A 27,984-nucleotide genomic window follows, 5' to 3' on the forward strand; every position below is an offset into this window, starting at 1 on the left:
CAGGTTCAACATCCCAGTGTGAGTGCTTTACGTAGGTAGAAGAATGTCATGCTGTGGTCGAAAGATAAAGTAGACATGTTTGACAGTGAGCATCGGTTGTCCCGAATCACATATCGGAAACAGATCAGACTCACTCGCCGAAAAGATAGGTATTCGGGCCTGCGGATTAGTGAAGTATACAGTAGTCAGTCACGAGACGGTGGGTGGAAAGCGAGTCTTTGACAGCTCACCTAGTGGAAAATGTTGATCTTTATCGTAGTAGCTAAATCAAAACGAACACAATCAGTATACCCAGTACCGTATAAGCCGAATTTCTAATTAGGGTAGATCAGTAGACTTACTCGGAAACACCTTCCAACAAATCACCCCATCTAAACAACTTCACTCCCATAGCCTCACAAACCTCCCTCGCACCTTGATCAATCTGTGCAATTTTCAATCCACCTCCATAGTTCATATTCGCCCGTATATGCCTCGTACGAAACATCAAGGGTAGATCGGGTTGATTGTATATCTCTCTGAGATATGTGAACAACGCTGCAAGACGGGACTGATGCCATTGGATCTGATCTGGAAGGAAACCTGGTCTGTTTCTGTGGTCCGGTGGTAATGGCGGAGTAGGCGGGTAGAGCTGGGGGTACTGCAATACATCATGTTCAGTAATGTAAGTCCAAGAGTGATACTGGACAAGTGATACCGCTGTACGTCGTTGGATATTGGTGCACTCACATCCCTGATGAACCCCTCGTCCCAGAACAAACTACTAACAACCATCAAATCCGGTGTTCGATCAATCCCATCTGATTTCATAGCAGGCAAGAAAACTTCCTTGATCCGATTCTCAAAGGTTATAGGTCTGGCTTCGAGCTTGCGCCATAAATCGAGAGATTCATCGTCGACGAGACCGTATCTAGCAAGAAGGGAGCAGGCGATGTATCAGTACAGTATTCACATGTGGAGTGTGTTGTTATGAAATCCATATGGAGATGTGTGATCGAATAAGTCACGACATAAAATCGAGATAAGGTTTGAAAGCGATACTGTACAGCAGTCTTTCGAAAATTACGATATACCGGCTTCGAAAGATGATCTTTTTGAGACTACATTCTTGGTTTGCACAACTCCATCCTGGTTCTGGAGAAGCAACACACTCACGAGAACCACCAGACAAGCGTCAAATCTATCCTCTCAACATGACAAAACCCTCCTACATGTCCTCCCCATGATTCGGATTTACCGTGTATCTCGCCACATAGCTGTTCGACCTGTAGATTGGGTGAGAGCAGTAATCAGCTCAGTCCATGGTTTTCGGGGGAGCAAATCACATACATTATTTCTGTCGTCTGTTTGATATCAGAAAAAGATCAGTCGTGTAGACGAAAACAAAAGCAGACAGGTGTAGCTTACGACTGCCAGAGACGATGATCGATGAAGATGTTGATCATCAGCTGATTGCTCGACCACCCCCTCTGATATGGCTTCGAGGAAAGATGTCAACCACAAGTCTCACCTTGATCCTTTCTCAAACGGACACTCATCAGCATCCTCCTCCGTCCAAGAACAGCTGCTTTGAAAGGGAATACTCACCCAAGAACACCACCAACCTCCCTTTCAACCATTCCCATTCCACTGTATCTGCCAATTGATTCTCTTCCTGTTGATTCAACCTCGCCGTCAATTGTTCTGCTAATCCAGCTTCTAACTCAGGGGGTAAATTCCCGGTATAGTCGATGTTACTGAGCTTCACCTTGTTATCCGATGAGAAGGGAGGAAGAGGTATCCACCTAGTTTCGTTGTACCTCTCTACCGAGGGGTAGGTAAGGATACCACGTTGAGAGAATGGATCGGATCGGCAAGAGGATGGGCATTGATTGGAGGAGAAGGGATTTGAGAGGGAGTTTAGACTGTGCGAATGAGATCAGTTATCATAAAGAGGTGATTGGAGATGCCAAACCATGCAAACATACGATGAGAATCCACCTTGATCGTCCCTCATGAACCATAGGGATATGGCTGATAGGAGTATTGTGGTGTACAGTATGATCCATCTCGGAGTGAGTGGTATGGGGTGTACCATGGTGAGGGAGGGTGTTGGTACTAGCGTGTGAGTATGATGAGGAAGGGATTGTTTGGATGGATGTGAGATGATGAAGCTAGTACAGGGACGTTGGGAATGAGAATGAGAATGAGAATGTGAATACGTTGACAAAGGAAGGAGGAGGTCACTCCCAGCTGGACGATATAGTTGATCAGGTCGATATCGATATCGATAGTGATCTCCTGCCGCTCCTCCTCTCTCAGGTGGTTTTAGATGAGTTGTTGGATGATCTGCAGTATGGGAATGTAATGATATATATGCATAGATGGGTATGCTTGGGTTGTCTATATATAAACATCTCTTCTGTTTCCCCCCTTGTCCATATTATACACCAGTGTCAATGCGTGTTATTTTATGATTGTGTGTCAGTGTACTTTCATTCCCTTCCCTCTCATCTGTCACCATGATCCCCACCCTTATAGCCCCGTCTCACTCTCTCTCTCTCTCTCCCTCTCTCCCACCCTCTAGTAGATCCCACTCACCTCACAGACCCAGTCGGGGTAGGGAAGCAAGAGATCAGATCCGTTTGATTATGTTTGGTTTGTGATCAGTGCGATGTATGTTAGCAAGTTGAATGATAAGCACACACACACCATACAAAAGTGATGTTTCATCTTTTCATCTTCCTTCTCCTCTCTTTGTTTCAGTTCACCACTATCCTCTTTCTTACTTTTGAAATAATTTATACATACAATACATCATACACTCCCATCACGCTATATACCGCTAACCTCTAGTATACCTCTCAGCACCCTCACCCTCTCTTCAGCCATACTCCACGCTTCACCCAATACCCTTTCTCCGCTTTTCCCCTTGATACCTCCTAACCCCTCTTGCCTTATCAGACATGCATGATTGGATTCATCCAGTGCTATGATGAGAGTGGTAGGTAGTAAAGGTGTTTCGTAAGATGTAGGATCGGGGAGGAGATGAGTGCTATAGCGATGTCAGGATATATCATCAGCTCGTATCGTACTTGTACTGCGTGATGACAAGGTACAATGAGGACAGGGATACATTCAGGATTTGTACCACTCACCTCTCAAATATACCAAACGAGCATGATAATGGTATCCTGCCCAACTGCAAAGGGTATTTCTCTGTTCTAGAACATATCGTTCGGGTCGTTTCCTCTTCATATCGAGCTTTGGGTAGTTTGACTGGGAACATGAGTGATCAAGATCAGTATGATGTGATTTCTGGTATCACCAATGATAAGCCCAACGCACCATTCCTCAACGCAGCCATCACCGCCAATACAGCCGCATCAAACGCATTCCCATCGTAGTTTATACACACCACATCTATGTATATCGCCCATACGGATTTACCAGGTGATATCACCAGAGACGACGGCGGGATGGTATTTGAGCTGTATGTGACACAGCGATGTCAGTACAACTCCGTATGATGTTATGCAAAACTCCAGCATATCATGAGATTCAACCTACGAGACTATCAAATCGTTCAACCAATTCGATATCGTCTGAGCTTCATCTCCGGGAGGTCCAGGTTTGAAGTTTGGTGAACAGAGAGCTGGTAGATCGACGTTGGGGACTATGTATATGATGTGAGATTAGCATTGTGTTCACGATATAGCCTCAAGAGATTCAGAATATGTAAGCCAAATTGGGGATGTAAGACGATCATGTTGGCGTCTCGAATGAGGAAACATCGATCAAGACAATATGAAGCCATCAAGTCGTTTAAAGCCATGCTTGTAAAAGAAAGAGATGAAGTGCTACTCACCCACATAGCCCGCATTAGGACTCTGAGCCGTTGGTTCAGCTATCTCAGCTTTTATACCACAGACCATGGTGGTATCCCCCATTCTGACCAGAGATGATCCATTAGACGTTGATATCGAGCCTGAGATGGATTATGAACGGTATCAATTATCGTATTCCTCTCAGGATGACAGAAGGAGGAATAATACTATCTCGAAGTGGTGTGGATATGAGAGATGAGATTCACTTACCAGCATTAATCGATACATCCCTCCAATCTATGGTCTTCCTCCCATCCGATCTGTACCCTTTGGTCAAGAACCTCGATAGATATTGAGCAGGGTGTAATTTCTTGAATACTTCTGCTGATGTCGTCGATGACGATGGACCTGCTGCTGAGGAATAGGCCTCCGCTGTGTGCTGCTGCGGTGGTAGAGTAGCTGCCATGATGGGTAGTATTGTTATGCTAAGAGTAGGTATATAAGGTATAAATCATCAATGTTATCATCATTCATCTTTCAACATGCTCTTCTCTTCTCTTGATCGTCGTTCACTCGACTGAAATTATATTATACCATATGGAATGCGGGGCCCCAAAATCTCTACACAGTGCCACATCAAGCGGAGATATACCGGAGATATGTTAACACCCACCACCCACCGTGCACAGATCAACGCGTCGTTTCGTAGTATATATATATATGACACGTGTCTGTCGCGTGTAAGGCATCTCCATATTACAGCATATAACTCACATATGCGAAATAATAACAATTCAAAAGATACTTGCCCTTCTTCTTCTTTCTTTCTTTCTTTCTTTCTCTTTTTCCTTCCTTCCCCTATACCTCCTCATTGTATCATTGCATAGTCACGATACACTCTACCCCAGGCGTACAAGTACTTCACAGTGAGACGATAGGAAAGGACCCCATCACTCAGTACGACATACCATTAAAACACGCAATCCCCCCCCCCCCCCCCCCTTCTCCGCATACCCAATGGCCCAGGCCAAAGCTATCCACCCTTCTTCACCTCCACCACCCATACCCGATAGATTACCTTCACTCTCACCTAGACCATCATCATCCAGTGTGAGAAGTACGAGTAACAGATCGGGATCAGGAGCAAGATCAAGATCATCATTATCAGTATCACCTTCGAGAGGACTATCATCAAGTAAAAACGAGTCAAAGGAAAATCAATACCCCCACTCCGCTTCAAAGATGAACGGTACTTCGCCTTCTTTATCAAAGGTGGAAGATGATAGTGAGATGAGGATAAGGAAGAACCCACCCAGATCAGCTAGGCCATCATCATTGGTAGATAACATCAATCACCTCAACACCTTACCTACCATTTCAGATCCACCCACCGAAGACTCTGCTATCGAAGATGATTTGAACATACAGAATGATCAGCATTCACAGCCACAGTCACATACACATGCCAATGTACCTCCTCCACCTGCACCTTCCACTCAAACTGGTACCGGTGATAGACCAATTGCAGTTACGAGAAAGAGACGATCAAGTAGTGTGAAAAGGAAACCTAGTCCTGGAGTCACTCCGACGAAGGCGGTGGATTGGGAGATTCCAAGGAAGACATTGCATTCTTCTATTGGCGAGTAGAATTCCCCTTTCACTGATTGTAGCCTTGGTGACTAAAAGACGAAGAGTTGCTAATCTACTGTTTACGTTGACATAGGCTTCCTCACGCTGCTCCTCAATCACCTGAATCCACCCACCCTCACCCCACTCATCACCGTCCTCACAACATCTCTGTTCACGATATCTACAGTAGATTTTTTCAGACTGAAATTCCCGGCCTTCGCAGAGATCTGGGAGAGCTATTTAGGATTCTTGATGAGAGAAAGCGAGAGAAACAAGATCAACGGAGTGGTATGGTATTTGATCGGTGTGATTACGGTGCTCTCGCTTTATCCTAGAGATGTAGCGGTGGTAGCCATCTTAACGTGAGTGATCGTGATTATTTTCTTGCTATTCAAATCAGAAATCTCACATAGATACATTGATTCCATCTGTTGACCATCACGACTCTCGCTGACAGCATGCCTCTCTAATAGCCTCTCATGGTCAGACACCACCGCCTCGACTATCGGCAGACTATGGGGCAAGTACACCAAGCCTTTACCGACTCATTTCCCAGGTATCAAGGCTCTCAAATTCGCACCTAGAAAATCGTTAGCTGGGTTCTTAGCAGCCAGTGTCACTGGGTTCTTAATTGGGATTACATTCTGGTGGAGTGGAAGTAATGGTAGATGGATAGTACTAGATGTGGAAGATTGGGGTCATGGGTACTGGGGATTATGGGTTACTGCTGCGGTAGTGGGAATTGGCGGTGCGGTAGTAGAGGCTTTGGGTGAGCACAACTCGTCTCTCAAAAATGTCTCCAAGCTGAACAATGGTGATTAGACCTTGGTGTGGACGATAATCTCACTTTACCAATTTTATCAGGAGCGGTCGTCTGGGCTTGGTTGGCGGCCACCAACTTCCTATTGAAGTAGCTGGTCTTGCTCAAGCATCGCCTGTCGAAGAGTGGTAGCACGACCCAATTCTGACAACTCAACATTCGACTTGACCCTACCACCCATCTAAACAAACAAGGTCGATCGTACCCCGTTCTCAAGCAGCTGTGCCTTTCTCAACCAATCCTTCAACCTCTTATCGTCTCACATGCTCCTTGAACCTATATATCCCAATCACTTCCATCCTACCGAAATGTCACCTTCCTTTTCTCCCTCAAGTGACTTTATGTATCGCTCAACCGTACTTTATATTCTTGAATTATATTCCTCTACCCTGCTAAACTGATTTAACGAGCTCTTTCATGACATATATCTTTTCAAATTACCAATTACAATCAACCTGTACTGTTACCTCTTTTATACGTTGTGCGAGTCTCTGTTCCTACGATACATAGAATGTCTATTATATACCTCTACTCTATTATACCTGTTCTCTATGCTCCTATATATATACATACTATACATACGTTTATACAGTGCATCCCACCTATAGAATGAAGATACGAGTAATAGATTGTCATATGTCATATGTTATATGTTATATATGATTACGTAAACACCATCCACGTGATGAAGAGTAGGTGAAGGTGAATTTTGACATTTTATCTTGACTGCATCTTTTTGGATTTCCTTCAAAGTTATTTCATCTACCTCTCATCTTGATATCCTCTTGGAATCATATCAAAGCATCGTATACATTCATACTTACCCACAGCGAGCAGCTCACCATGGCATCCTCGTCTACAGCGATAACACCGACACCGAGGGATGACCTCTTGAAATCACTGGAAAAGCACAACTCAACGTTCACCACCTTGCTCAGTCTGATCCCCGCCCAGTATTACATCGCACCTGATCCTGAAGTGGTGAGTGGTCATCATGTCGTAGATCGAGTGACAAAGCTCTGGAGATAGGAGTGATTCTACCTGTGGCCCAGACATGCGTGTCACCTACGAGATCAGAAAGTTTCGCTGACCTTCGCTCAATCCCTTGTGATCAGGCCGACAGCAAATGGATGAAGAACAAGAAGAGAAAGACAGGTGAGGAGATCAAGGAGCACAAGAAAAAAGTCAAGCAGGACAAGGTGAGTAATTTAATCCTTGCTATGGTCTAGTCTTTTGTCGACATTCCCATACAAATGTATACGTTCAACTTATGCTCATTCCCGTCTCTAGCTCGATCCATCTGATCATCAAACACTCGACCAACTCCAATTCACGTCGACGGCAGAACCATCGAACGAGAATGATGATGGTAAAATCGCTGAGATCGCTGGTCAATCAACTTCATCAGCAGCCAACCTTCAACCCCTCCCACCATCCACATCGATATCCGAACTCCGAGCTAAGCTTCAGAACAAGCTGGACTCGTTCAAGAGGCAACGAGGTGTTAATCCTGAAGATGAGGCTGGATCGAGAAATGCTTTGGAAGAGGAACGAAGGAGGAAGAGGGGCGAATTGAGGGATAATAGACGAGAGAAGAGGAAGGAGGAGAGGAAGAAGGAAGGGGAGAAGGGAAGAGTTGCCAAGGTGGGTGGAACGTCCTCAGTCATTTTGCTGGGCGACCGATTATTTCTGCTTGCTCCGAGAAGTCGTTCAATTGATCGCTGCAAAGTCGCTCAACTATTTCACACCTCTAACATCGGATCTGCATACTCTTCGTCTGCCTGCTATCGGCTTGAGCTAATCTCCACTCCCCTTCTTAGACCCAGCTCATCGTCCCTCAACTACCCAAAGAAGACCCCACCTCATCCTTATCCTTCCCATCCGTATCATTACCTTCCTCTTCCTCATCCAAACCAAAGAACAAGCTCGGCTTCAAACAGCTTTCCAACCCCACGCAAGCTTTGGAGAATCTGGAGAAACATAAATCCCATCTGAACGCTATGAGCGAAGATAAGAGGAAGGAGATCGAGGAGAGGGAAAGATGGGCTAAAGCCGAAGAGAGAGCATCGGGTAAGAAGATTGTGGATAACGAGACGATATTGAAGAAGGCTGTGAAGAGGAAGGAGAAGGCGAAGAGCAAGAGTTCGTTGGCTTGGTGAGTGTATTTCTATCTCCGACTGATTGAACCCTCCAGGAGATCAAAATATATCTGTCTCTAAGAATGGCTCCAGCTGATACCTCAATCATAAATAGGGCCGACCGTAAGAAGGAGCTCGAAAAGTCTGCAGCTACCGCAGCCAAGAAGCGAAATGACAATATCGCCAAGAGGGTTGATGACAAGAGGAATAAGAGATTGGGTATCAAGGACAAAGGCACTGGCAGTAAGAAAGGTAAATCTCGACCTGGGTTTGAGGGTAAGAAGGGCAAGGGAGGGGGTAAGAAGTAGGCTGGGATTGGGTTTTGCAACAGATGAGGAGGATTAGACAGGCGCTGTGTGTAAGTGAAATGTAGATGTCATCCGACTGGAGGCGAAGAGAGGGAGTCGGTTCCTCTAGTATCATATCATATAAGCTTGTGTAATCATGTATCGTGTGCATATCTAGCGTTTGACCATGCTGCCTATGGTCATCTATCGGTATTCTATGCATGTTGAATCGTCGACTATGAATGACGAAGAATGATTTCTCATGTTTTGCACAATGGGGTTACTAGATGTCATCGCCATCGATTACGTTGTTGACAACATTCATCATTCAACATTCAAATGGCATTTCTTTTTCTGTTCTCTTTCTTCCCACAACATCTTTCATTTTGTCACACAGTTATCAAACACATCAGGTGGTCCTCCCTGTCCAGACATTGCAGCAGCTCGAGACTACTACATAGCAAGTCAGCTAGCAACATGTCCGGCCCACCACCACCTGCGGGAGATCCACCCAACCCTCCTGCTCCTGCTCCTGCTCGACCGACCTCACCTAGATCACCTCGTCCCACCCCCACCACCGTCACCGGCACAGCTCCTCTGCAGATACCCAACCTCCCACCAGAATTACTTCAGCCTCAACCCCCTCCTCGTCCCAATATCACCTCCATGCTGTTCCTCACCGCCTTCTTCTTTTTCATGAGTGGGAATAACCATCCGATCAATTCGGGGATAGAGATTGGACCGGATGGTGAATTGAGGACGAGGATGAGTGAACTGGAGTATGCAAGGATCATACGGGATGAATGGGTCCGGGTGATTGGTGGGAATGAGACGACGAGGGGGAATTATACAGAGGTGGGTTGGGTTGATCATCGCTCTGGGCAGAGAGGTGAACAATAACTATCCCTATGTCATCGTGATGATAATGATTTCATCATTCACACTGCATGATCCACTTGTCTAGCTACACAATGTATCTCACATTGTCGTGAAGGACAGTCAGCTGAACCTTTGCTCATCACGTAGCCATCAATACCATCCATCCTGCCCTCATCGCTTATCCCACCAGAGTACACCTACAACCCCTCCCACCACCAATTCTTCACCAACATCACTGGATTCTTCCGTTCGTCAACTCTTCATCCTATATCTTTCCTAACAGAACCATCTCATACTTCACAGAACGACGAGTACTGGACACATCTATCTCCATACCCAAACCTCAATTCAACCGGGGAATGGAACGCTACTCTGTCAGAGGAGTTGCGAGGTCAGTGGGAGTGGAATAGAACAGTGAAATGGGAGATGAACCTGAAAGAGAGAAACATCTCATCTATGTCACCCGAGATGGAAGACGAGCATCGGACCAATGGCACGGAATGGGAGAGATATGAAGATTGGAATTGGATCAAAGGTTCTTTGACCATGTCTACGTCGGACAAGAAACCCTCAACAAGTGACAAGGATCAGGAAGCTATACAGAGCAGTCCTGTCGACAGATCAATCACCTACGATTTCTTTGGATTGCATCACTTGCCAAACGGGACGTATAACCTGTATGGCTTACCTGAAGGTATGAGGATAGATATCAGGAAAATACCCTATCTCTGGAACACTCGACATCAGAATGTTACCAAGGAGATTATACTGAGAGAGCTGGAGAAGGAGATTAGGAATTTGGATGGGAATCTAATGATTGGCGATTTGAGGGATGACGGTGAGTTGTACATGCTCTCGGATTGGGTTTCCATCGTGTCAATTACCTGTTTCCCACCCAGCTAGATGTGCTAATCAGATCATTGTCCTTCCAAACTCGTAGACATATCAGACCAAACCACCTGCCCTCTTCTACTTCATCTTACACTCCCACCACTGCCTATGGGAGTGACGGAAGAAGAGATTGAATTCTACAACCATGAAGTGCAGAATCCAACAGGAATCAAGTCGGCGATACCCCGTCCTCCATCGTATTGGGAAGTAGGCAATGGTTTAGGAGGGGTGATAGTTGCTGACCAGTGTGGCTGGGCTATGGGTATCACCGATGGCCATGGTATTGATATCGATTCGTTCTGGGAGAGGAGCATCAACTGTGAGTGCGAAGGAATGCAGTTGCCCATCATTGCGACGAATTCGTAGCTGATACATACCGCCATCCCAGACGCCGCGTACGCAACTATCTCCCAGCTCATTGTCCTGCTTTTGCTTGTCCGTCAAATGGAGAAAACCCGTACACCGTCGTCGCTGTCCAAAGTATCAGTATACACCATCGTGATCATGTCAATTACCGACTCATGGGTGTTCTCGGCGCATGTGGTGGTGGGTATAATGAGCGATAACAAAGCTAGTCTGCCTATGCTGGTCCCTGGGTTTATGTGTTTGTGTACTGCTGTGGTCTTTGGTCCGGTGAGTCGATTTCGAGTATCATGATTATAGACCAGGACCTGATCTCCATTCGCGTGCAGCGATATGCCGTTCTTCTTCACCGAATACAAGCTCCAGAAAGAGGATCGTACGCACCCGTGACTAACAATGCAACTCAAGCTACCACCGGCAACGGGAATGGCAGCGAAGGGGCAGCACTCTCAGGAGTGACGGTGAATGAGGATGGTACTGTCCGAAGAGTTTTCGTCATCGCTAGTATCACAGCGTTCTTCAGAGAACATCCATTGATGAGGTGTAGGTGGTATTTCTCGTTGACACTGGCACGTTTCGACGCAGATCCTCGCTTATCTTTGACGTTAATCTAGGGTTCGCCATCCTCGGCTTCCTGTTCTGCTTCTTGCAATTCGCATTCTTGCCGTCCGTCATCCCATTCTTCCTATTCGGTCTATACTCGTTCTGGCTACCTCAAATCTGGAGAAACGCAAGGAGAGGTACCTCGAGAGCTATGGATGCTTGGTTCGTACTGGGTACAACTGCTGGAAGGCTGGCCTTGCCTCTGTGTGAGTTATTATTGTCGAATATAACAACGTTTATGGTGCGACTGACAATGTCTTTCCAAATCGTTCAGATACCTTCGCATACGCCGATAACGTATTCTTCATTGAGAAGACCAGTTGGATATGGGGGATTGTTTGGTGGCAACTCGCTCAAGTTGCTTTGTTGTTCGCTCAGGAGAGATTTGGACCATCTTTCTTGTGAGTTACGCGTCTGCTTTCTTCCTTCGACACCACCCTTTCGAATGCCCAAGACATCAAGCTGATCTATCAATCGCTCCACAACTCCATAGTCTCCCAAAATCACTATCACCGCCCGAATCATACAACTATCACCCGCTCATTCCCTCACCATCAACCGACCCAGAGGCCGCTGCTGCGTTCCATCCATTATTATCAAGCGAGAAGACGTGCTCGATCTGCATGGAAGAGGTCGATTTGTCCCACAACCACTCTTCCACCCACAATGCGGCGAGCTCAGCTGGATTGGGGAATAAAAGGAAGAACTACGCTTTGGCTCCTTGTGGTCATCTGTTCCACACAGATTGTCTGAGCCAGTGGATGGCCGTGAAGGTGAGTGGTTTCGACCATGAGCTTGGAACAACGTGTCTGTACGCTTGGCTAACCTTTTCTTTGCGTAACTTATAGACCATCTGCCCATTGTGCAAGAGAAGTTTACCTCCGCTCTAGCACTGCTTATAATTCGGACGATATGAGTAATCCTCCTCCGAAGACTCACCCTGCATGCAAGATACCCGTGATTCGAAACTTGTATACATTGTAGTTATGTATCCTTAGATGTGATCATCACTCGTGAAAGGCATTACACAGCGCAAACAGTCGTGTAATATTCAGTCGATGGCACATCCACACCTGGTCTTGCCTGAGCAGGATTGAGCAACAGAGTTTCTGTAATTACTTGACACCGTTCCAAATTCGTTCGGAGGAGTGGGATGTGAGGGGAGATTCAATAGTGGTTAGAGCTAAAATGTCAGCATTTCATACGTGGATGATGTCGAGTGTATTGCATGAGGAGTATGTACGATATCAAGTATGAGGGTATATTGGTGATTGGGAATACTGTGTTTAGTCCATTCAATGATCCAAGTCTCTATTTCTCCATATCTACGGATGCCAAAGAACTACCCAGGTCCAACGAACCTCCTCTCCACTTCCATACCACCTGCCCACCTAGATCTTGCCCAGCAGCAAGTTCTTGATCATCTCCCTACCGGTGATTCTGACGGTGTGATAGAGAGTGATGAGGTCGAGGGTGGAGAAGAAGGTATCGGCGAAACCGAAGGGAAGCATGAGGGGGATCCATCCTGGGTGAATGCGATATCAGCTGGTACACCCTATGATATCGACGTATAATGAAATCCCCATTCACCTCTTGCATACTCCAAAGCCCAAGTCTCCGGAGCAGCAGCGTATTGCTTGACGACACCTCTCTTCATGTGATGAACATCTCCAGGGTTGTATATCTCCCTCGTGAGATCCCCAGCTTCGTAAGCGGTTTGTTGACCCGTCAAGATATGGAAGTAATCGTCTGCGGTGTGTCGTCCACTATGGCCTTCTGTTCCAACTGCGCTACCGAAAATGATGATGTATCTGCGCGAGCAAGAGTGTTAGAGGAATGTGGTAGCCAAACGGAAGTATGGTTTGATGGGTATGTTCGACAAGCAACTCACTCGGTGATACTAGCATGTAAGATGTACATACTACCCATGGCCCCACCTGCATTGTTAAACACCCAATCCCTCTTGTTCCCAATATCTGTTGCCCAGCTCATCTCGGGATGCCTGTCAGCCAGCTCTTTGACAAGAGTTGATATGATAAGAGAAGCATTGGTCTGAGGGTTGGTGTTGAGGTCGGCAGCGAGTTTGAGTGAATGTTGGACAGTCTCGTTGAGCTCGGCGGGGGTGAGCAGGTAGAAGCGGTCCTGACATACGTATATCAGCGTAAGTCCATGACTCTGAACTCTCAGTCCAGCTCACATTGATAGTATTAGCCCATTGACAGAATCCGACAAGCACAGCGAGTAAGACTGCTCTGATACCCCATCGTCTGACAAAGGTTGATTGGGATTCAGATGAAGCGGCTGACTTGTCCCCTTTTCTCGGTTTGTAGGATGCTGCCATGGTGGGTAAACCTGGGAGGGTGCTGGTAGAGGTGTTGGGGAGGGGAGCGAAGAGGAGATGAACGTCAAGACGATTGTGCTATACGTATATGTTTTGGATTGGTGATTTGAAAGAGTATGATGAGACGATAAAATCAACAAGAATCACAAAAATCGTACGATTCGGAAAAAAAAAAACAACCAGAAATCAAAACGCGAGAAAAAAGAAAAACATCATTTCTTCTCTCTTCTCTTCTTTCCGCTCGCTGTTGTCTGTTCATCCCAGCGTTGCTCAGTCTGATGAACATAGTTCCAGTCATAAGCTGACCGTCGAGACACCCTCAGCTACCATGTACCCCTCGGACCATAAGCTCACAATGTATGCAAGTGATGTGTGGAACAAATGGACGGACGATTGCTGACCCCTGCTCGAAATCGTGCACCATTGGAAGCATCCACAAACACGTTATTTGGTACGAAATGGATGGTCTCGGTGATGATGTCGGTCAGTGATAGGTAGTTGCAAACTGCTAGAATGTGTATATGACGATTTCAAAAGGAATTTCCACCCACTGATGCGGTAAGATCACCTCATCTTGCAATCTGTCCCCCTAAGGCAGCTCAAATTCAGTTTGTGTGGCGGACAAGGGCATCCTTTGCTACTATCAGATTGTAGTATCCCTTGGGCCCCCTCGAAACTATGACTGATTTCTGAAGGCCTTGAGTGAAGGACACAGATTGAATGTGGTGAAAGACGATTCGAGCAGCTAGCAACTGGATCTCATCGACCCATGAGATACTGAAATACCCGTCGAATCGCGGAGTTAACGGTTACCGCAGTTTGGTATCATACGAGTTATAACCGCACAAGCGGATCAGACTTTCGTTTCTGGACTATAGAACCCCGCAAGGGTCATGCACGCTCGGGGCTCTGGCAATATCCTGCTACTGCATGACATGTGGAAAGCTTCAGCCAATTGTCGCGATACGCCTGGTTGACCGCGATAATCTCGCTAAGATAACGAGACAAACCATGCCCGCTCCTTGGACGGTTAAGGTCGGCCATTGCATCGTGTTTCACGAAGCAGGAACGGAAAATGTTTTGGTCCCGTCTTGAGCGGCGAATCTAAAGACAGCTACGATAGCCCCCGGCTATTCTCGGTGTTTAAAATATCCAGCTATCGAGACTATTGACTATGGACGCCCGTACGCTGGGCATATAAGAACCACACCGAGATCTGTCAAATGCTGCTAGGGTGACTTTAGAGCATCGATCACATGTGTTCCAAGGGTTCAAACCCACTAGTGTAATCCCCAGCTCAGTTGTACGTAAAATGAGATCTACCCATGCCGCCAAGGCTCCGTGATGGGGACAATATCAGGCTTGAGCTTCAATCTGGTTGGTAGATATTGCTCTTATCTTTGAGGTGTTCAATGATGACCATCCAAGATAAGAGAAAGTGTCATATTGGAACATGATTGGAGCAACAAAGTTCGCTACCGCAGGTGTCGTCGTACATCACAAAAAATTGACCCAGATAACCACTCAAGCACTCGAGAGTATTTAACCCTCGTTTTTTCCAACTTTTTCCCCCTCGCTGACATGATTTTGAGCACACAGCCTATAATCACTACGCCGCCAGCAAGTCAACATGTCAGACCTTATGGAGAAACGGCTCGTCCGGAAGATCGACAGGCATATCATGCCGTGGGTCATCGTGGCATACTTGCTCAAGTGAGTGCTGTGTCTTTTCTCATTCGTTCAAACGGCTAATCTAGGATGTATCAGCTATCTTGATAGAACAAATTTGGGTAACGCGTGAGTATGCATCCGCATATACTTCACAATAGCCAGTCTGCTTACGTATGGAGGTCAGACGAACTCTCAACAATGATAAACCTGGTGAATCGCTGGTAGAGACACTCAAGCTCGCGGGAGACAGGTATAACTTGATCGTGGCAATATTCTTCATGTAAGCTGGTGCTCCTATCCGGTCCATGCTCATCGAAGATCGTCTCTGATACTCCTTTCCTATTGCAGACCTTATGTCATATTCGAATTTCCCAGCAACATCGCACTTAAATACTTCACTCCGAGTAAATGGATTGCCCGTATCATGGTCAGCTGGGGTATCGTGACCATCTGTACTGCTGCTGTGTCCAGCTACTGGGGCCTTCTGATCTGTCGTATCTTCTTGGGTATCTGTGAGGCTGGGTTCTTCGTGAGTACATCCACCGCTGCGCATCTTTGAGGTGTCCATCGCTGATAGTCTATATGTGCTTTTGTAGCCCGGAGTCATGATGTACCTTTGTTTCTGGTACACTCCATCCGAAAGAGGTACCCGAATGGCCATATTCTCCGCTTCCATCGCTGTCGCTGGAGCGTTCGGCGGCCTCATTGCTACCGGTGTCTCGTTCATGTCCGGAATGGCATCGTTGTATGGCTGGCAATGGCTCTTCGTCCTTGAGGGGATCCCCGCCGTGATAGTCGGAGTCTTGATATACTTCTTCCTCCCAGACTACCCTGAGACCGCTAGATTCTTAACGGAGGAGGAGAGAATATTTGCATCAGAACGCATGGGACCTTTCGCACCCAAAGGTAAGTTATATCCGCTCCTGTACCACACTGCCCACGTTTAACCATGTCATGCAGGTACCGACAAGCACTTTGACAAAGCCGATTTCATTGCTACCCTCAAATCCTGGCACTTCTGGATCTTCTCGTTGCAGTACTTCCTCATGACAAATTCATTGAATGCGTTTGGGTACTTCGCTCCGACCATCATCTCTGCTATGGGCTTTAAAGGATGTGAGTAGGTCTTTTCTTGTATACGTTGTGCGTCTCCTAACGATTGACATCCGCAGACAAAGCACAACTCTTGACAGTCCCACCCAACGCGTTCGCCTTTTTCGTGATCATTGGCAACTCCTGGTGGTCTGATAGGCGCAAGGAGCGACCGAGACATATCATTGGAGGTCTCATTCTTGTCGCCATCGGCTATGTGCTGCTTGCCACTGTGAAAGGCGTCGGAGGCCGATACGTTGGAACGTGTTTGATTGCTTGTACCAACGCAGCCGTCATCCCTTTCATCGCGTACCGAACAGCTACGGTTGCCGGAGCGACGAGTACTGCCATTGCGACTGGTGCGATGATTGCTATCGCCAACTGCGCGGGTATTGTCGCCCCTTACTTGTTCAGGTCAAAGGATGCACCTCACTAGTAAGTGATGGTCGTTTGCAATGAGTGTCGGCGCTGACGAATCTGGGCTAGCTATCCTGGCTTATGGACGCTATTCGCTATGCTTGGAGCATCAGTCGTGCTCACTGGAGTATTATGGTACAAGCTGGGTTCGTCAAGTGAATATAGGTTACCAGCCAAAGACCAGAGTGAGGATGTCGTGCTCAACAGCGTACCGCTAGCCAACGAGGGATTTGAGACCGAAGACCGGGAGAAGGACAACAAGGCGGTTGCTGTACAGGACGTAGATATATCGCTACGAGAGGCTCGCTAAGCGGGAATAGTTCATATGTTGGGATGTATTAGACTGCCAATGTCCTTATTGAAAATGTTTGTTTTCGTGGGTTGATGAGAAGGCAAGCATCATGTTTCAATGCACCGAACCCTCATGCTGTACAGCTGTGCTCGCGTTGTCTACGCTACATGACTTCCGTCTCCGAAATTAACCGATGGAAAACCCGTCGGGCTTCCCGTTATCTTGATCTGCAGAGAAGATTGCTGTGTTATCATTTCGTTCGATTTGACGTATATAAAGCCGTCCCGATCCCCTTGCTCAGATACTGAGCTACCCACTTCTGCACGCACATCACTCGCCTTCGTACATCGCAAACAATCAGTAACAAGTCTATCGGTCTCCACGCAACCATGTTTTTCCCCACCGAGCTTCAAGATCAGCTTCGCCACATCGATCGCATTCATTATGCCCAGATCGGTCTTGCTCTCTTCAATATCTTGTTAGGAATTATTCGAGCCGCAACCAAGAAATCTAACCTCACGCGTGCTGACACTTGGATCATCGTTGTGGTGCGTTCCGGTCTCACTAGCGACTCTGCTGTCACGCTGATGGTGTACTAGTCCATCAAAACCTGCATTGTTATCACCTACCAGCTACTCTCAGAGAAGCGACCTCGGCTGCAGCGCTGGTCCAGCGTCAAAGCCAACATGATTCTCAACATCATCGAAGTCGTCTTCTGGTTCGCCGCACTGATTATCAATGGGATGTCCTTCAAAGGATTTTCAGCGCTTGGAAAGGGCTTAGGTGTACTTATCATGCTATCCTCGATCGTACTTCTGTGAGTATCAAACTTCCCCTGTTCAAGCAGTTCTAAAGCTGATACGTCGTGACACAGTACCCTGTCCCTCTTGGTCGCCTGGGTTTCCATCCGCATCCATCGGTTCCTCAAGTCCAAAGGATACCATCCCCACGAGCATCATTTCTCTCGAGTCTCCAACAGTCCGGCGGCTCCGCCTAACGTTGTCAAGATCATGCAGAGTAACATGTCTCGGGTATGAGCTGTTATCTGCTTTGTTATATTCACACTACACCTGACATAGGTACATTGTAATTCGAGAAGCTATGCGATCAGATCCTTACTATGCTTCAAGCGGTGCATCCTAAGATACATAGTGCACATATCGCTACAGTTCAAAACTTGTAATTTCCTCTCCGAATATCACTTCCCCGCTGAAAGCCTCCTTGGCACCATCGATCGATTTGTACCAATTCTCCTTTTTCGCTTGACCTGGACCTTGATGGACCAGAATCAACGTCTTCACACCCGCTCTTTCCGCCATGAGACCAGCGTCTTTGGGTTCAGCTGCGCCGGGCGTACATTGGCCCAAAGCCACTCGGTCGTTCATGTCGGCGCCCGATGACATGCAGAAGAACATATCCGCGCCCTTGGCCAGCTCTACGACCTCGTCACATACACCTGTGTCACCAGAGAAGACTGCAGATTTGGCATTGGGGAAATCGATCCGATAGCAGAGACAGTCGAGGTATGGTTGAGCATGATCGGCGTAGCCAGCGGTGATCTTGTACTCGCTTGTGGAATGCGACCAGCCAGGTGTGATGTTCTTAGCGGAGACTTGAGGGGGTTGTCGAGGTAGTTGGCCACCACGGGCTTGGTAAACATCCAGAGAGGGTCCCCAATTTATTCTTGCATTCCAGTCTGGCTGAAAAACGCCTGCCATTCCGATGATGCCTTCGCAGAACCTCTCGGTGGGTTGGGGTCCGCGAACTTCGACCGGTTTTCCGCTGAGCGCCTGAGAGGGCAGTCAGCGGGGTCTTTCCCTGTTACAAACTCACGTTCTGATCCCATCGGGTTAAGAGGAAACATGGGGTATCGACGTTGTGATCGAAATGGTGGTGAGTGAGGTACAGTGTGTTGACGTCTTTAGGGTTCAATCCCGCTTTGGACAACTTCCAGGTTGCGGAAGGTCCACAATCGATCATGATTAGATCATTGTCGGTCTAGACAGCAAATGAGGTACCATAGCGTTCGGGCGTTGGTGTGGGACAGCCGCTCCCGAGGACGTAGATAGTTGGCATGATGCTGGGTGGGTGGGTGGGTGCTTGGCGATGTCGATGAGAGTTTTCAATCACGCCATGAAGTGAAATCCCAGCATTTATGTAGTCTGACACCACAAAAACAGGCCAATCTCGATTTCTGTATAAGTCCGAACCCGGACTCTGCGTAGTGTGTGGGTCACCCGCCCACAATTTTTCTTTTCTAAGTCCGGGTTCGGACTCTGTCGATCCACCTTGCCATTCATAAGTTCACGACCGGACTTTGATTGTGGGTTAGGGGGTTACACGCCCGTTATTGGGAGGGGGGGGGGGGGGGGGGGGGGGCACCTCGGACCGGACCGGGGGGGGACCGTCGGGGTGAAATTTTCATGCATGCATCTGAGAGGCCTATCTGGCAGAGCCGAGGGCGCCGATCCCGAATCTGAAGTCGGAATGGAGCTGGGTGGGATGTGTGATGGATGAGAAAAGATTTTCACCTTGACCGGGTGGACGGACGGGTTAACCCGGGATCCAATCTGGGGGGATGGAAATCCGTCAGAGTACCGACCATGCATGCATGCATGTGATGGGAGCCCTGTCATCTGGTAGAGAAGGACACGGTCAGCCAGGATAAAATGTGCATGCATGCATGGGAGTGATGTGTGATGAATGAGAATTTATTTTCACTCACCCGGTGGTCCGACCCCTTAACTTGACCCCCTTAGGGGTCGATGACCAAGTCTGCTCCCGTTGACCTCCATCGACGCATTCAAGCAACCAAATGGATATCACCTGGTAGAGAGAGACTCGGTCAGGCAGGATAAAATAGTCTGCCATGCATGGGAGTGATGTGTGATGAGTGAGAATTTATTTCCACTCACTCGGTGGTCTGACCCCTTAGCCCGGGATCAAATCTGACCCCTTAGACCGGCAGCCTGAAAATCCTCCAGAGTGTCGACCAGGTATGTATGAGTGGGACAGAATGTATGCTACCTGGTAGGGAGCGACTCGGTCAGTCAGAATAAAATAGTCTCACATGCATGGGAGTGATGTGTGATGAGTGAGAATTTATTTTCACTCACCCGGTGGTCCGACCCCTTAACTTGACCCCTTAGGGGTCGATGACCAAGTCTGCTCCCGTTGACCTCCATCGACGCATTCAAGCAACCAAATGGATATCACCTGGTAGAGAGAGACTCGGTCAGGCAGGATAAAATAGTCTGCCATGCATGGGAGTGATGTGTGATGAGTGAGAATTTATTTCCACTCACTCGGTGGTCTGACCCCTTAGCCCGGGATCAAATCTGACCCCTTAGACCGGCAGCCTGAAAATCCTCCAGAGTGTCGACCAGGTATGTATGAGTGGGACAGAATGTATGCTACCTGGTAGGGAGCGACTCGGTCAGTCAGAATAAAATAGTCTCACATGCATGGGAGTGATGTGTGATGAGTGAGAATTTATTTTCACTCACTCGGACCTCTGACCCCTTAGCCTGACCCCTTAGCCGGTGGTGACCCAGTAGCCTCCCGATGACCTCCACGCATGCATTCAAGCAACCAAACCTATATCATCTGGTAGAGGGAAAGCTACTCTGTCAGCATAAAATCCTTGTACATGCGTAGGACTTGAGATGTATGCATGGAAATTAATTTTCACCCACTCGGTACACTGGTGGGGTGGGTGACGGGATCAAATTTCAGCATGGGCTGTACCGGTCAGCACCCGATCATCTCACAGTCAGCGTTCACCGTACAGTCTGTAACACAGTGTCGCAGGGGATCGCAGAGCTTGCACATCTGGGAGGTCACCTGCGACAGGATGCGACAGTCTATGGTGAGAGCTGCAACAGTGTGCGCTGGAGGGGGAGGGATGGGCGACAGTGTGCGCCAGGTGGTGGAGAGGGATGCGACAGAATGCGACATGCGACACTCACCTTACTCAGTCCCCTTCCAGCTCCAAATCTGGGACGTCTATCAACCCAGCGGTGACCAGCTCTGCTATGCACCTCAGAATCCCCTCCCGAGCCAGCCTGTGGTTACAACCAGGAGCCGCACACCTGATCCTGAATGGTGAAGGGTTGTTCCGCTGGTAGTGGTGACGATGTCCATCGGGTTCCTTCTTGCAGGGAAGCATACCATTGGCCATGGAGTTCCGAGCCAGATCATAGACCCTGCTGATCTGTTGATCAGAGTGATACTTGGCTGAGAGAGCAGGGAAGCAGGTAGGATCCACCTCTGGAGTTCCGGTCCACCAGGCTGTTTGGGACATAGACTTGCTGGGTTTGCGGAAGCCTGCATTCCATCCCAGACCATTGAGGATGTCGGTGAGAGCTTGAATCTGAGCTTTGCTTGGCTTGTCACCATCCCGACCGCTGAAGATCCGGTTGGTCTCGGCCTGATCATACACCCAGTGGGCATTCTGCAGGAAGGCCTCCCTGCTGACCAGCTTGGCATCCAGCGGGTGACGGAAGTGGGGTCCATCACCCCGGCCCAGCCAGTAGGAAGGATCAAAGAATCGGGTGGCACCCACTATCCTTGTAGCCTCCTTCAGGCTGGGTGCTCTGACGGTGACCTCTATCCTGAACCCACCCAATCCCTTGTCATCCTTGCTTGTCAGACTGTGGATCATCCTCAAAGCCGAGTTGACCTGGTACCGTATGCCCCGGAGTGTCTTGGGGATACCCCCTTGGAGATGACTGTTGAATGACTTGATCACATGGACGATCCTCGGGTAGATCTTCACAGAGAACTGACGACGGTTGTCATCCATGGCTTGCAGGTTGACGGTCCCAAAGTCAAGCGAGCCTGGCACCATCATGGGATAATGACGGACGCCATGGTGGACACCGGTGGCCGAGTGGAACAACCAGATGTAGTCAGACCCAAAGCTGGTACCTATGTCCCACTCGTTGTGCTCTGCCCACTTGTGATCCACTTGGGCAGGCTCGGTGGTGAGGAACCTATTCAGGATGGGCATCTTCTGACCGTAGGCTTTGAGTCGGATGGCATCACAACCAGCCGAGATGAGACAGTGGACAAAGACGGAGGTGGGGACATGGACATTGCCGAGGGTAGCTTGGTGAACCATCCGACCGGGCTGGGCCACTTGATACCTGTTGAGTTCTTCAAAGAACCCATCCTTGTACTGAGTTCCCACCCAGAGCTGATGGGTAGCTTCGGCCAGGAGGAGGTATCGGTCAAAGGCAGGACCTCGGTGGTAGGTGGTGTGGAGCTTCCTGGTGGGAGCCCTGCTGATGAGTTGGACATCGGCCAGGGAACTCTCAAACCTGCAAAGGTACTCCTCGGGTGACAGTACCAGCTCCCATCTATCCACATCCATAGGCTTCCTCCTCAGCTGAGCCATCCTGCCCTCCACCACATCGGGAAGCATCTGAAATCCTTCCATGAACGGGAGATCTCTGATATCAAACTGTGGTTCGGGTGGTGGTGCAGGAGGTGGTGACCACCCACCAGATGGGACGGTGTCGGAAGTGATGGACCGGAGGGGAGGAGACTGTGAGAGAGGTGGTGATTGCCGAGGGGAGAAAGCTGAGGTTGGGACGGAGGAGGTGATGGTCGAGGGGAGACAGAGTAAGGGCTGGAGTGAAGGGGTTTGGAGTCCATCAGGAGCAGGTGGTGGTGGTGACGGAAGGAAAGGTGCGGGAGACTGAATGGGAGACTGGATGATAGGGGGGTGGACGACATTGAGGAAGGGGATAATACCATTCTTGGCCCCACCGTCTCGTCCTCATCATCTTCAGAGTCCGATCTATTGTTTGACCAGGAAGAACCATTGTCAGATAGTGCTATCATTTCTATCTCTTCCGGCTCCTCCTCCCCCTCCAGCTGATCCACCTCCATATCATCATCTGTAAAAGGTTCATAGACATAAGACACCGGAGCTATCAGCCTTGAGGAGGAACGGATGGGAGAGGGGAGTTGAGCTGTAACCCAGTGACGGGCAAGCTGCTGGGCAAGCTGCTGGGTGATAAGGATTGAGCCGCATCTCTTGATGGAGTCGCTGGTGTTGAAGGAGTTCGAAGAGGTGGTGTGGTCAATGGAGAGCTGAGGGGTGAGGTCAAGGGGGAGTACAATGGTGAAGGTCGGATAAGAGAGGAGGATGCTGGAGGAGGTGTCAAGGGAGAACTTGACAGTGGTCTGGCACGGGATGAGGATGGACCAGGTGAGCTCAAGGGAGAACTGATAGATGAGTGACGGAGGAGAGATGCTATTGAGGGAGCCGGTGTTAGAGATGAGCTGGGTGACCGCTTGGGACGATGGATGGGTGAATAATCGGGACAGTGGAACCGAGTCTTGTGCTTGCAAAGTCCTGCTTGATTGAGCACCACTCGACCACAGGTGCAGATGATTACCTCAGTGTTGGAGATCTCACCTGCGGTGAACTTGTGACCCTTGTGCTTCTTCTTGATATGATCCAACAAGTCCGCATAGTCTTTCTCACATAGGTTGCACTTTCCTGAGCGGTCGGCGTGGTTTTCACTGGGCATGGTGGTGGAAGAGCAATGGTATCACAATATGAGAATACGATATGACCGTTCAGTAGGTACTCTCAGGAAAGTTTAACATCCTCAATGACGGCATCAAGATCACCTTCCATGTCTTGTGTGTCTCTCGTTGATGTACTGCACTTGTGTACAACCAATTGATTTTTACTCCCTGGCCCATGCATACTATCTTCTTATACTCGACCTCAGCTATCATATGAGCTATCAACTGAAGCTCTGTCACCTCTGTGAGTCTACCAATCAGCCATCCCTTCCGACTCTCCTCCCCACCATAGTCCAGTCACCTCTGATGCCCTATATAAATTCCAGCTGGTTTTACTCCTTGGCCCATGCATACCAGTGGATCATACTTCATCCCAGCTATCATATGAGCTAACAACTGATCCTCCATCACCTCTGGTTCCTCCCCTTCCGATGTCCCTGTCCACTGATGAGGTTCCCAACAAATCCCTTCCACCGACCTATATCTTTCACCTCGTCATCACAACTCCCCTGCGACAGATTGCGACCCATCCCTCTGCGACAGGATGCGACTGCATGTATGCTAGCTGCGACAGGTTGCGACAAAGCCTGGTGGGACTTGCGATAGGTTGCGCCAGAAGATGGATGGGTTGCGATCCATTGCGACTTGCTATGGTGAGCACTCTAGATTCCTGCGATCATCTGCGCCATATCTCTATGCATACCTATCCTACTTGGTCATCACCTCGAGCTCCTCTCCCTCCTGTTCTGCATCACCAGCCAACACCCCTTGAACCTCTCGGCTGGCCATCTCATGCTCTTGAGTCCATGCTAGAAACCAAGTCTGTAGTTGATCCTTGCCAGCTTGACCAGCTTGTAAAGTGTCGGCCAGCATGTTGGCAGGAACTCTGCTGAACAGTGTCATCATTGCAGCTGGCACCTTGGCTCGATGAGCAGCCAGCATCCGAGTCTTGACTGGTCGACCATGTCCTGCTGAGGTGTCGGCATGTCTCCTGAGAGGTGCACTGCTCTCAATCCTCAGCATGGTCTGAGTGTCAAAGAAGCTGGCCCATCCTATCGACGGCTCTGCCTTGTCCAGCAATAGCTCTTGAGACCGATAGCCAGGTGAGAACCGAGGGATGACCTCCCACTTGACCTTTTCCGGAGGTGGATGAGGGAAGTTGTCGATGACTGTGTAGTAGTACCTGCCGGACTTGCCCTTGATGTGTCTGACACAGTGAAGAGGGAGGGACATACGCAGAGTTGGAGTTCGGGCTTGTCTGTTGACCCGGGTTGGGGAGATGGGAATAGGTTTGACCTGGCCTCGGTCAATCATTGCTTGAGCCAGTTCGATTGGGACATAAGTGTTGCCAGTTGGTCCTGTCTTGCGGTAGACTCGGGTGATCTTCTTCCTGTACTGTGTCGGACCCATCGGATGATGAAACCCATTACCCATCCTACCTGCCCGTTCCGCTGTGAGTATGACATTATTGGTGTAAGCTGTGGAGCTGAAGATTGACTTGAACAGTCGTTCCACATAGCGGGTGTCATCTGGATTGAAGACTATGTTGGTGGGTGTGAGGGGATGGATGGCGGCATAGAAGAGGAGCTCGTTGATCATACAACCACCGAACCCATTGAATAGATCCTGGCTACATATCACTGTCAGCAGCTGGCATACTGACCCAAGTCCCAAGTCCGATGACTTACTTTGAATAGATATAATGGGCAATAGGAGAAAAGTTCCGTTTGATATAACCTCGGGAGGGAATGGATCGTACCAGTTGCTCAAACGGCTCGGACTCCTTGACAGGACAAGGACCTCTACCTTGTGTCCTACAAGTCTCAAAGAGTTCACCATCCTTGAGTTGAACAAAAGCCAGTCGGCACAGCTTGTTCCTATCGATGACTGCAATTGAGTTGTGATCACCGAGAGCTCGGAAGATGAGTGGTGTGAAAGGTGGGAGTCCTGCCTCTCGACAGACATCGGCCATCTTGAGTTGCTGTGGTGACAGGGTGACCGCATGACCATGAAGAGCAAAGTGACAGATGAGAACCCGGGTGGGACTGATCCGGATGACCAGCTCTTTACCATAGGAAGAGATGTCTGACTTGGTCAGAGCCACTTGAATCGGAGTACCCATCGCAGCTTCGGCATCGGCTTTGTTGATGATCGCATCTTTACCACAGTGCTTCGGATAGGTGACGATCGTAAAGTGTTGAGGTGTATCGGTGAGAGATGCCTTGAGGAGAGCGGCAAATGCTTTGATCTCGAATAGCTCCGGCATGGTGGATGAGAATATAGCAAATATATTGTTGAGTTGAGAACAGAGACACGATCACGGGCATCAGCTGGGATATATATATCTATCAGTTGACATTGAGTATCCATGACTTTGCGTGCATGCAACCACCTTGATATCCAATTTCAAGACCAAACGACCAATCCTGATCCAAAGTTGGTCATGGCCCATATCACTCCGACATATCTCTGACATGGTGCGACACATCCTCAACAGATATATCTCATCGTATACCAATCATGGGGGGACAGCCAGCGCAGCCCATCGCAATTGCCTTGACGGAGAATCGCAATCTGTCGCAATGTCTACATACCCAGCGCAACTTATCGCAACGCAACTCAACTCAGCGCGCAACTGGTCGCATATTATATCACGGAGAATCGCAACCTGTCGCACCACCTTCATTTGTGGCGCAGATGGTCGCACCATAGTACAGCGCAACTCATCGCATATGATGGGTCGTAGAATCGCAACCTGTCGCACCAGCACCACTACCCAGCGCAACCCATCGCATGTTGACTTGACGGAGAATCGCAGCCTGTCGCATTGCCTATCCTTAAGCTGGTCACACCTTACCCTACAGCGCGACTAGTCGCAACTTGTATGGAGAATAATGGGCGCAAACTATCGCAAAGTTGTATGAATCCCCTCTGTCAAGAGCGCAATAATCTTGAAGGCCCCATACGAATCAAGCCAGTTTTGTATGGAGTGACTCTGACGAGAGCGCAGAGAAATGCAGCACTGTGCGTAGCATCCCTCTGTGAGTCATCCGATTGACACTCAGATTTTGGGGGAAAAAAAATCACCTGAAAAATGAAATCAAAAATAGCTGGTCATGGCCCAAAAATTTTTCAAAAGCGGCTGGTCAAAAGTTTTTCAAAAGCGGCTGGTCAGAAAATTATTTCAAAAGATGGCTTGCAAAAGATGGCTTGCAAAAGTGGCTTGCAAAAGATGGCTTGCAAAAGATGGCTTGCAAAAGTGGCTTGCAAAAGATGGCTTGCAAAAAGTGGCTTGCAAAAGATGGCTTAAAAGAGATGGCTTGCAAAAGATGGCTTGCAGCTTACTAAGCAAGTGAAAAAAAATTCACTTTGCAACATATATAAACAACACCTATTCCCACTTTTTTCTTTTTTTTTCCCCCAACTATCTCTTTTACTTTATACTTTTACATCACCACCATACAATCAACATGTCTTCCTCATCAACTGATCTTCCACCAGATTACCTCACTGATGCCAACTCAACTGCACCACCACCAGACTATCAACCTTCACCAGCCTGGTCCCAAACCAAGATTGACAGACATAGAAGACACAATGAAACTCTGGAGGAAGGGGTAGTCCAAGCTATTGGCTGTGCCAAGTGTATCAAGGATGGACTTCTCTGTGTAGCTAAGCCTACTGGTAGATGTGCTCCCTGTCATCTAGCTGGTAAGCCTTGTGTCAGGTCTGAACAACCACACACTACCAACCAAGCCCTTAGAGCTAAGATGTTGGAGATGAGAAGACAAGCTAGAAGACTTGAGGAGCTTATAAGAAGTCTTAACAGGACTCTGACTGTCTATGAGATTGGCAATGATCAAACAGCCAGAAGGATCCAAGAAATTGATGAAGTAATCCAAAGAATCACTGGCTAAACATCAATTTGATCAGAGGAGGGAAGAGAGAGGGAGGGGAGGGTTAGGAGGAGGTGGAGGGTTAGGGTTAGGAGGAGGTGGAGGGTTAGGGTTAGGAGGAGGAGGGGTTAGGGATTAGGGGTTAGGGGTTAGGGGTTAGGGGGTTAGGGGGTTAGGGGGTTAGGGGGTTAGGGGGGTTAGGGGGTTAGGGGGTTAGGGGGTTAGGGGTTAGGGGGTTAGGGGTTAGGGGTTAGGGGGTTAGGGGGTTAGGGGGTTAGGGGTTAGGGGTTAGGGGTTAGGGGTTAGGGGTTAGGGG

The 27,984-nt window shown here is 48.5% G+C and overlaps 10 protein-coding genes across 10 annotated transcripts; 5 read left to right on the plus strand and 5 right to left on the minus strand.

Moving 5' to 3' along the window:
* Positions 1–130: 130 nt before the first annotated feature.
* I302_103124 (uncharacterized protein) lies at positions 131–2,077 on the minus strand (the record flags this gene model as incomplete). The annotated part of the gene is made up of 8 exons (XM_019188497.1): positions 131–159; positions 231–262; positions 342–640; positions 730–910; positions 1,156–1,265; positions 1,330–1,343; positions 1,588–1,904; positions 1,968–2,077. 8 exons carry the CDS (start codon positions 2,075–2,077, stop codon positions 131–133), a joined length of 1,092 nt encoding a protein of 363 aa, XP_019051375.1.
* Positions 2,078–2,814: 737 nt separating this feature from the next.
* On the minus strand, positions 2,815–4,272 carry I302_103125 (uncharacterized protein; the record flags this gene model as incomplete). Its single annotated transcript, XM_019188498.1, has 6 exons — positions 2,815–3,034; positions 3,138–3,258; positions 3,328–3,470; positions 3,550–3,655; positions 3,848–3,967; positions 4,077–4,272. 6 exons carry the CDS (start codon positions 4,270–4,272, stop codon positions 2,815–2,817), a joined length of 906 nt encoding a protein of 301 aa, XP_019051376.1.
* A 551-nt stretch (positions 4,273–4,823) lies between these two features.
* Positions 4,824–6,349, plus strand: I302_103126 (uncharacterized protein; the record flags this gene model as incomplete). The annotated part of the gene is made up of 4 exons (XM_065869619.1): positions 4,824–5,445; positions 5,530–5,797; positions 5,909–6,204; positions 6,258–6,349. 4 exons carry the CDS (start codon positions 4,824–4,826, stop codon positions 6,347–6,349), a joined length of 1,278 nt encoding a protein of 425 aa, XP_065725691.1.
* Positions 6,350–7,098: 749 nt separating this feature from the next.
* I302_103127 (uncharacterized protein) lies at positions 7,099–8,701 on the plus strand (the record flags this gene model as incomplete). The annotated part of the gene is made up of 5 exons (XM_019188500.1): positions 7,099–7,236; positions 7,371–7,454; positions 7,546–7,899; positions 8,076–8,410; positions 8,509–8,701. The coding sequence occupies 5 exons, from the start codon at positions 7,099–7,101 to the stop codon at positions 8,699–8,701; spliced, it is 1,104 nt and encodes a 367-aa protein (XP_019051378.1).
* Positions 8,702–9,157: 456 nt separating this feature from the next.
* Positions 9,158–12,306, plus strand: I302_103128 (uncharacterized protein; the record flags this gene model as incomplete). Its single annotated transcript, XM_019188501.1, has 9 exons — positions 9,158–9,535; positions 9,707–10,397; positions 10,500–10,769; positions 10,839–11,083; positions 11,143–11,356; positions 11,428–11,622; positions 11,691–11,817; positions 11,910–12,189; positions 12,265–12,306. 9 exons carry the CDS (start codon positions 9,158–9,160, stop codon positions 12,304–12,306), a joined length of 2,442 nt encoding a protein of 813 aa, XP_019051379.1.
* A 501-nt stretch (positions 12,307–12,807) lies between these two features.
* On the minus strand, positions 12,808–13,757 carry I302_103129 (uncharacterized protein; the record flags this gene model as incomplete). Its single annotated transcript, XM_019188502.1, has 4 exons — positions 12,808–12,941; positions 13,007–13,227; positions 13,308–13,558; positions 13,614–13,757. The coding sequence occupies 4 exons, from the start codon at positions 13,755–13,757 to the stop codon at positions 12,808–12,810; spliced, it is 750 nt and encodes a 249-aa protein (XP_019051380.1).
* A 1,630-nt stretch (positions 13,758–15,387) lies between these two features.
* Positions 15,388–17,247, plus strand: I302_103130 (uncharacterized protein; the record flags this gene model as incomplete). Its single annotated transcript, XM_019188503.1, has 8 exons — positions 15,388–15,470; positions 15,525–15,554; positions 15,613–15,708; positions 15,777–15,957; positions 16,025–16,334; positions 16,389–16,544; positions 16,601–16,955; positions 17,007–17,247. 8 exons carry the CDS (start codon positions 15,388–15,390, stop codon positions 17,245–17,247), a joined length of 1,452 nt encoding a protein of 483 aa, XP_019051381.1.
* Positions 17,248–17,618: 371 nt separating this feature from the next.
* On the plus strand, positions 17,619–18,266 carry I302_103131 (uncharacterized protein; the record flags this gene model as incomplete). The annotated part of the gene is made up of 3 exons (XM_019188504.1): positions 17,619–17,777; positions 17,829–18,046; positions 18,104–18,266. 3 exons carry the CDS (start codon positions 17,619–17,621, stop codon positions 18,264–18,266), a joined length of 540 nt encoding a protein of 179 aa, XP_019051382.1.
* A 126-nt stretch (positions 18,267–18,392) lies between these two features.
* On the minus strand, positions 18,393–19,209 carry I302_103132 (uncharacterized protein; the record flags this gene model as incomplete). The annotated part of the gene is made up of 2 exons (XM_019188505.1): positions 18,393–19,019; positions 19,063–19,209. The coding sequence occupies 2 exons, from the start codon at positions 19,207–19,209 to the stop codon at positions 18,393–18,395; spliced, it is 774 nt and encodes a 257-aa protein (XP_019051383.1).
* Positions 19,210–25,367: 6,158 nt separating this feature from the next.
* On the minus strand, positions 25,368–26,038 carry I302_103133 (uncharacterized protein; the record flags this gene model as incomplete). The annotated part of the gene is made up of 2 exons (XM_065869620.1): positions 25,368–25,398; positions 25,461–26,038. The coding sequence occupies 2 exons, from the start codon at positions 26,036–26,038 to the stop codon at positions 25,368–25,370; spliced, it is 609 nt and encodes a 202-aa protein (XP_065725692.1).
* Positions 26,039–27,984: the final 1,946 nt, after the last annotated feature.

Source organism: Kwoniella bestiolae, chromosome 1 (assembly GCF_000512585.2).
Source record: "Kwoniella bestiolae CBS 10118 chromosome 1, complete sequence".
Lineage (NCBI taxonomy): Eukaryota > Fungi > Basidiomycota > Tremellomycetes > Tremellales > Cryptococcaceae > Kwoniella > Kwoniella bestiolae.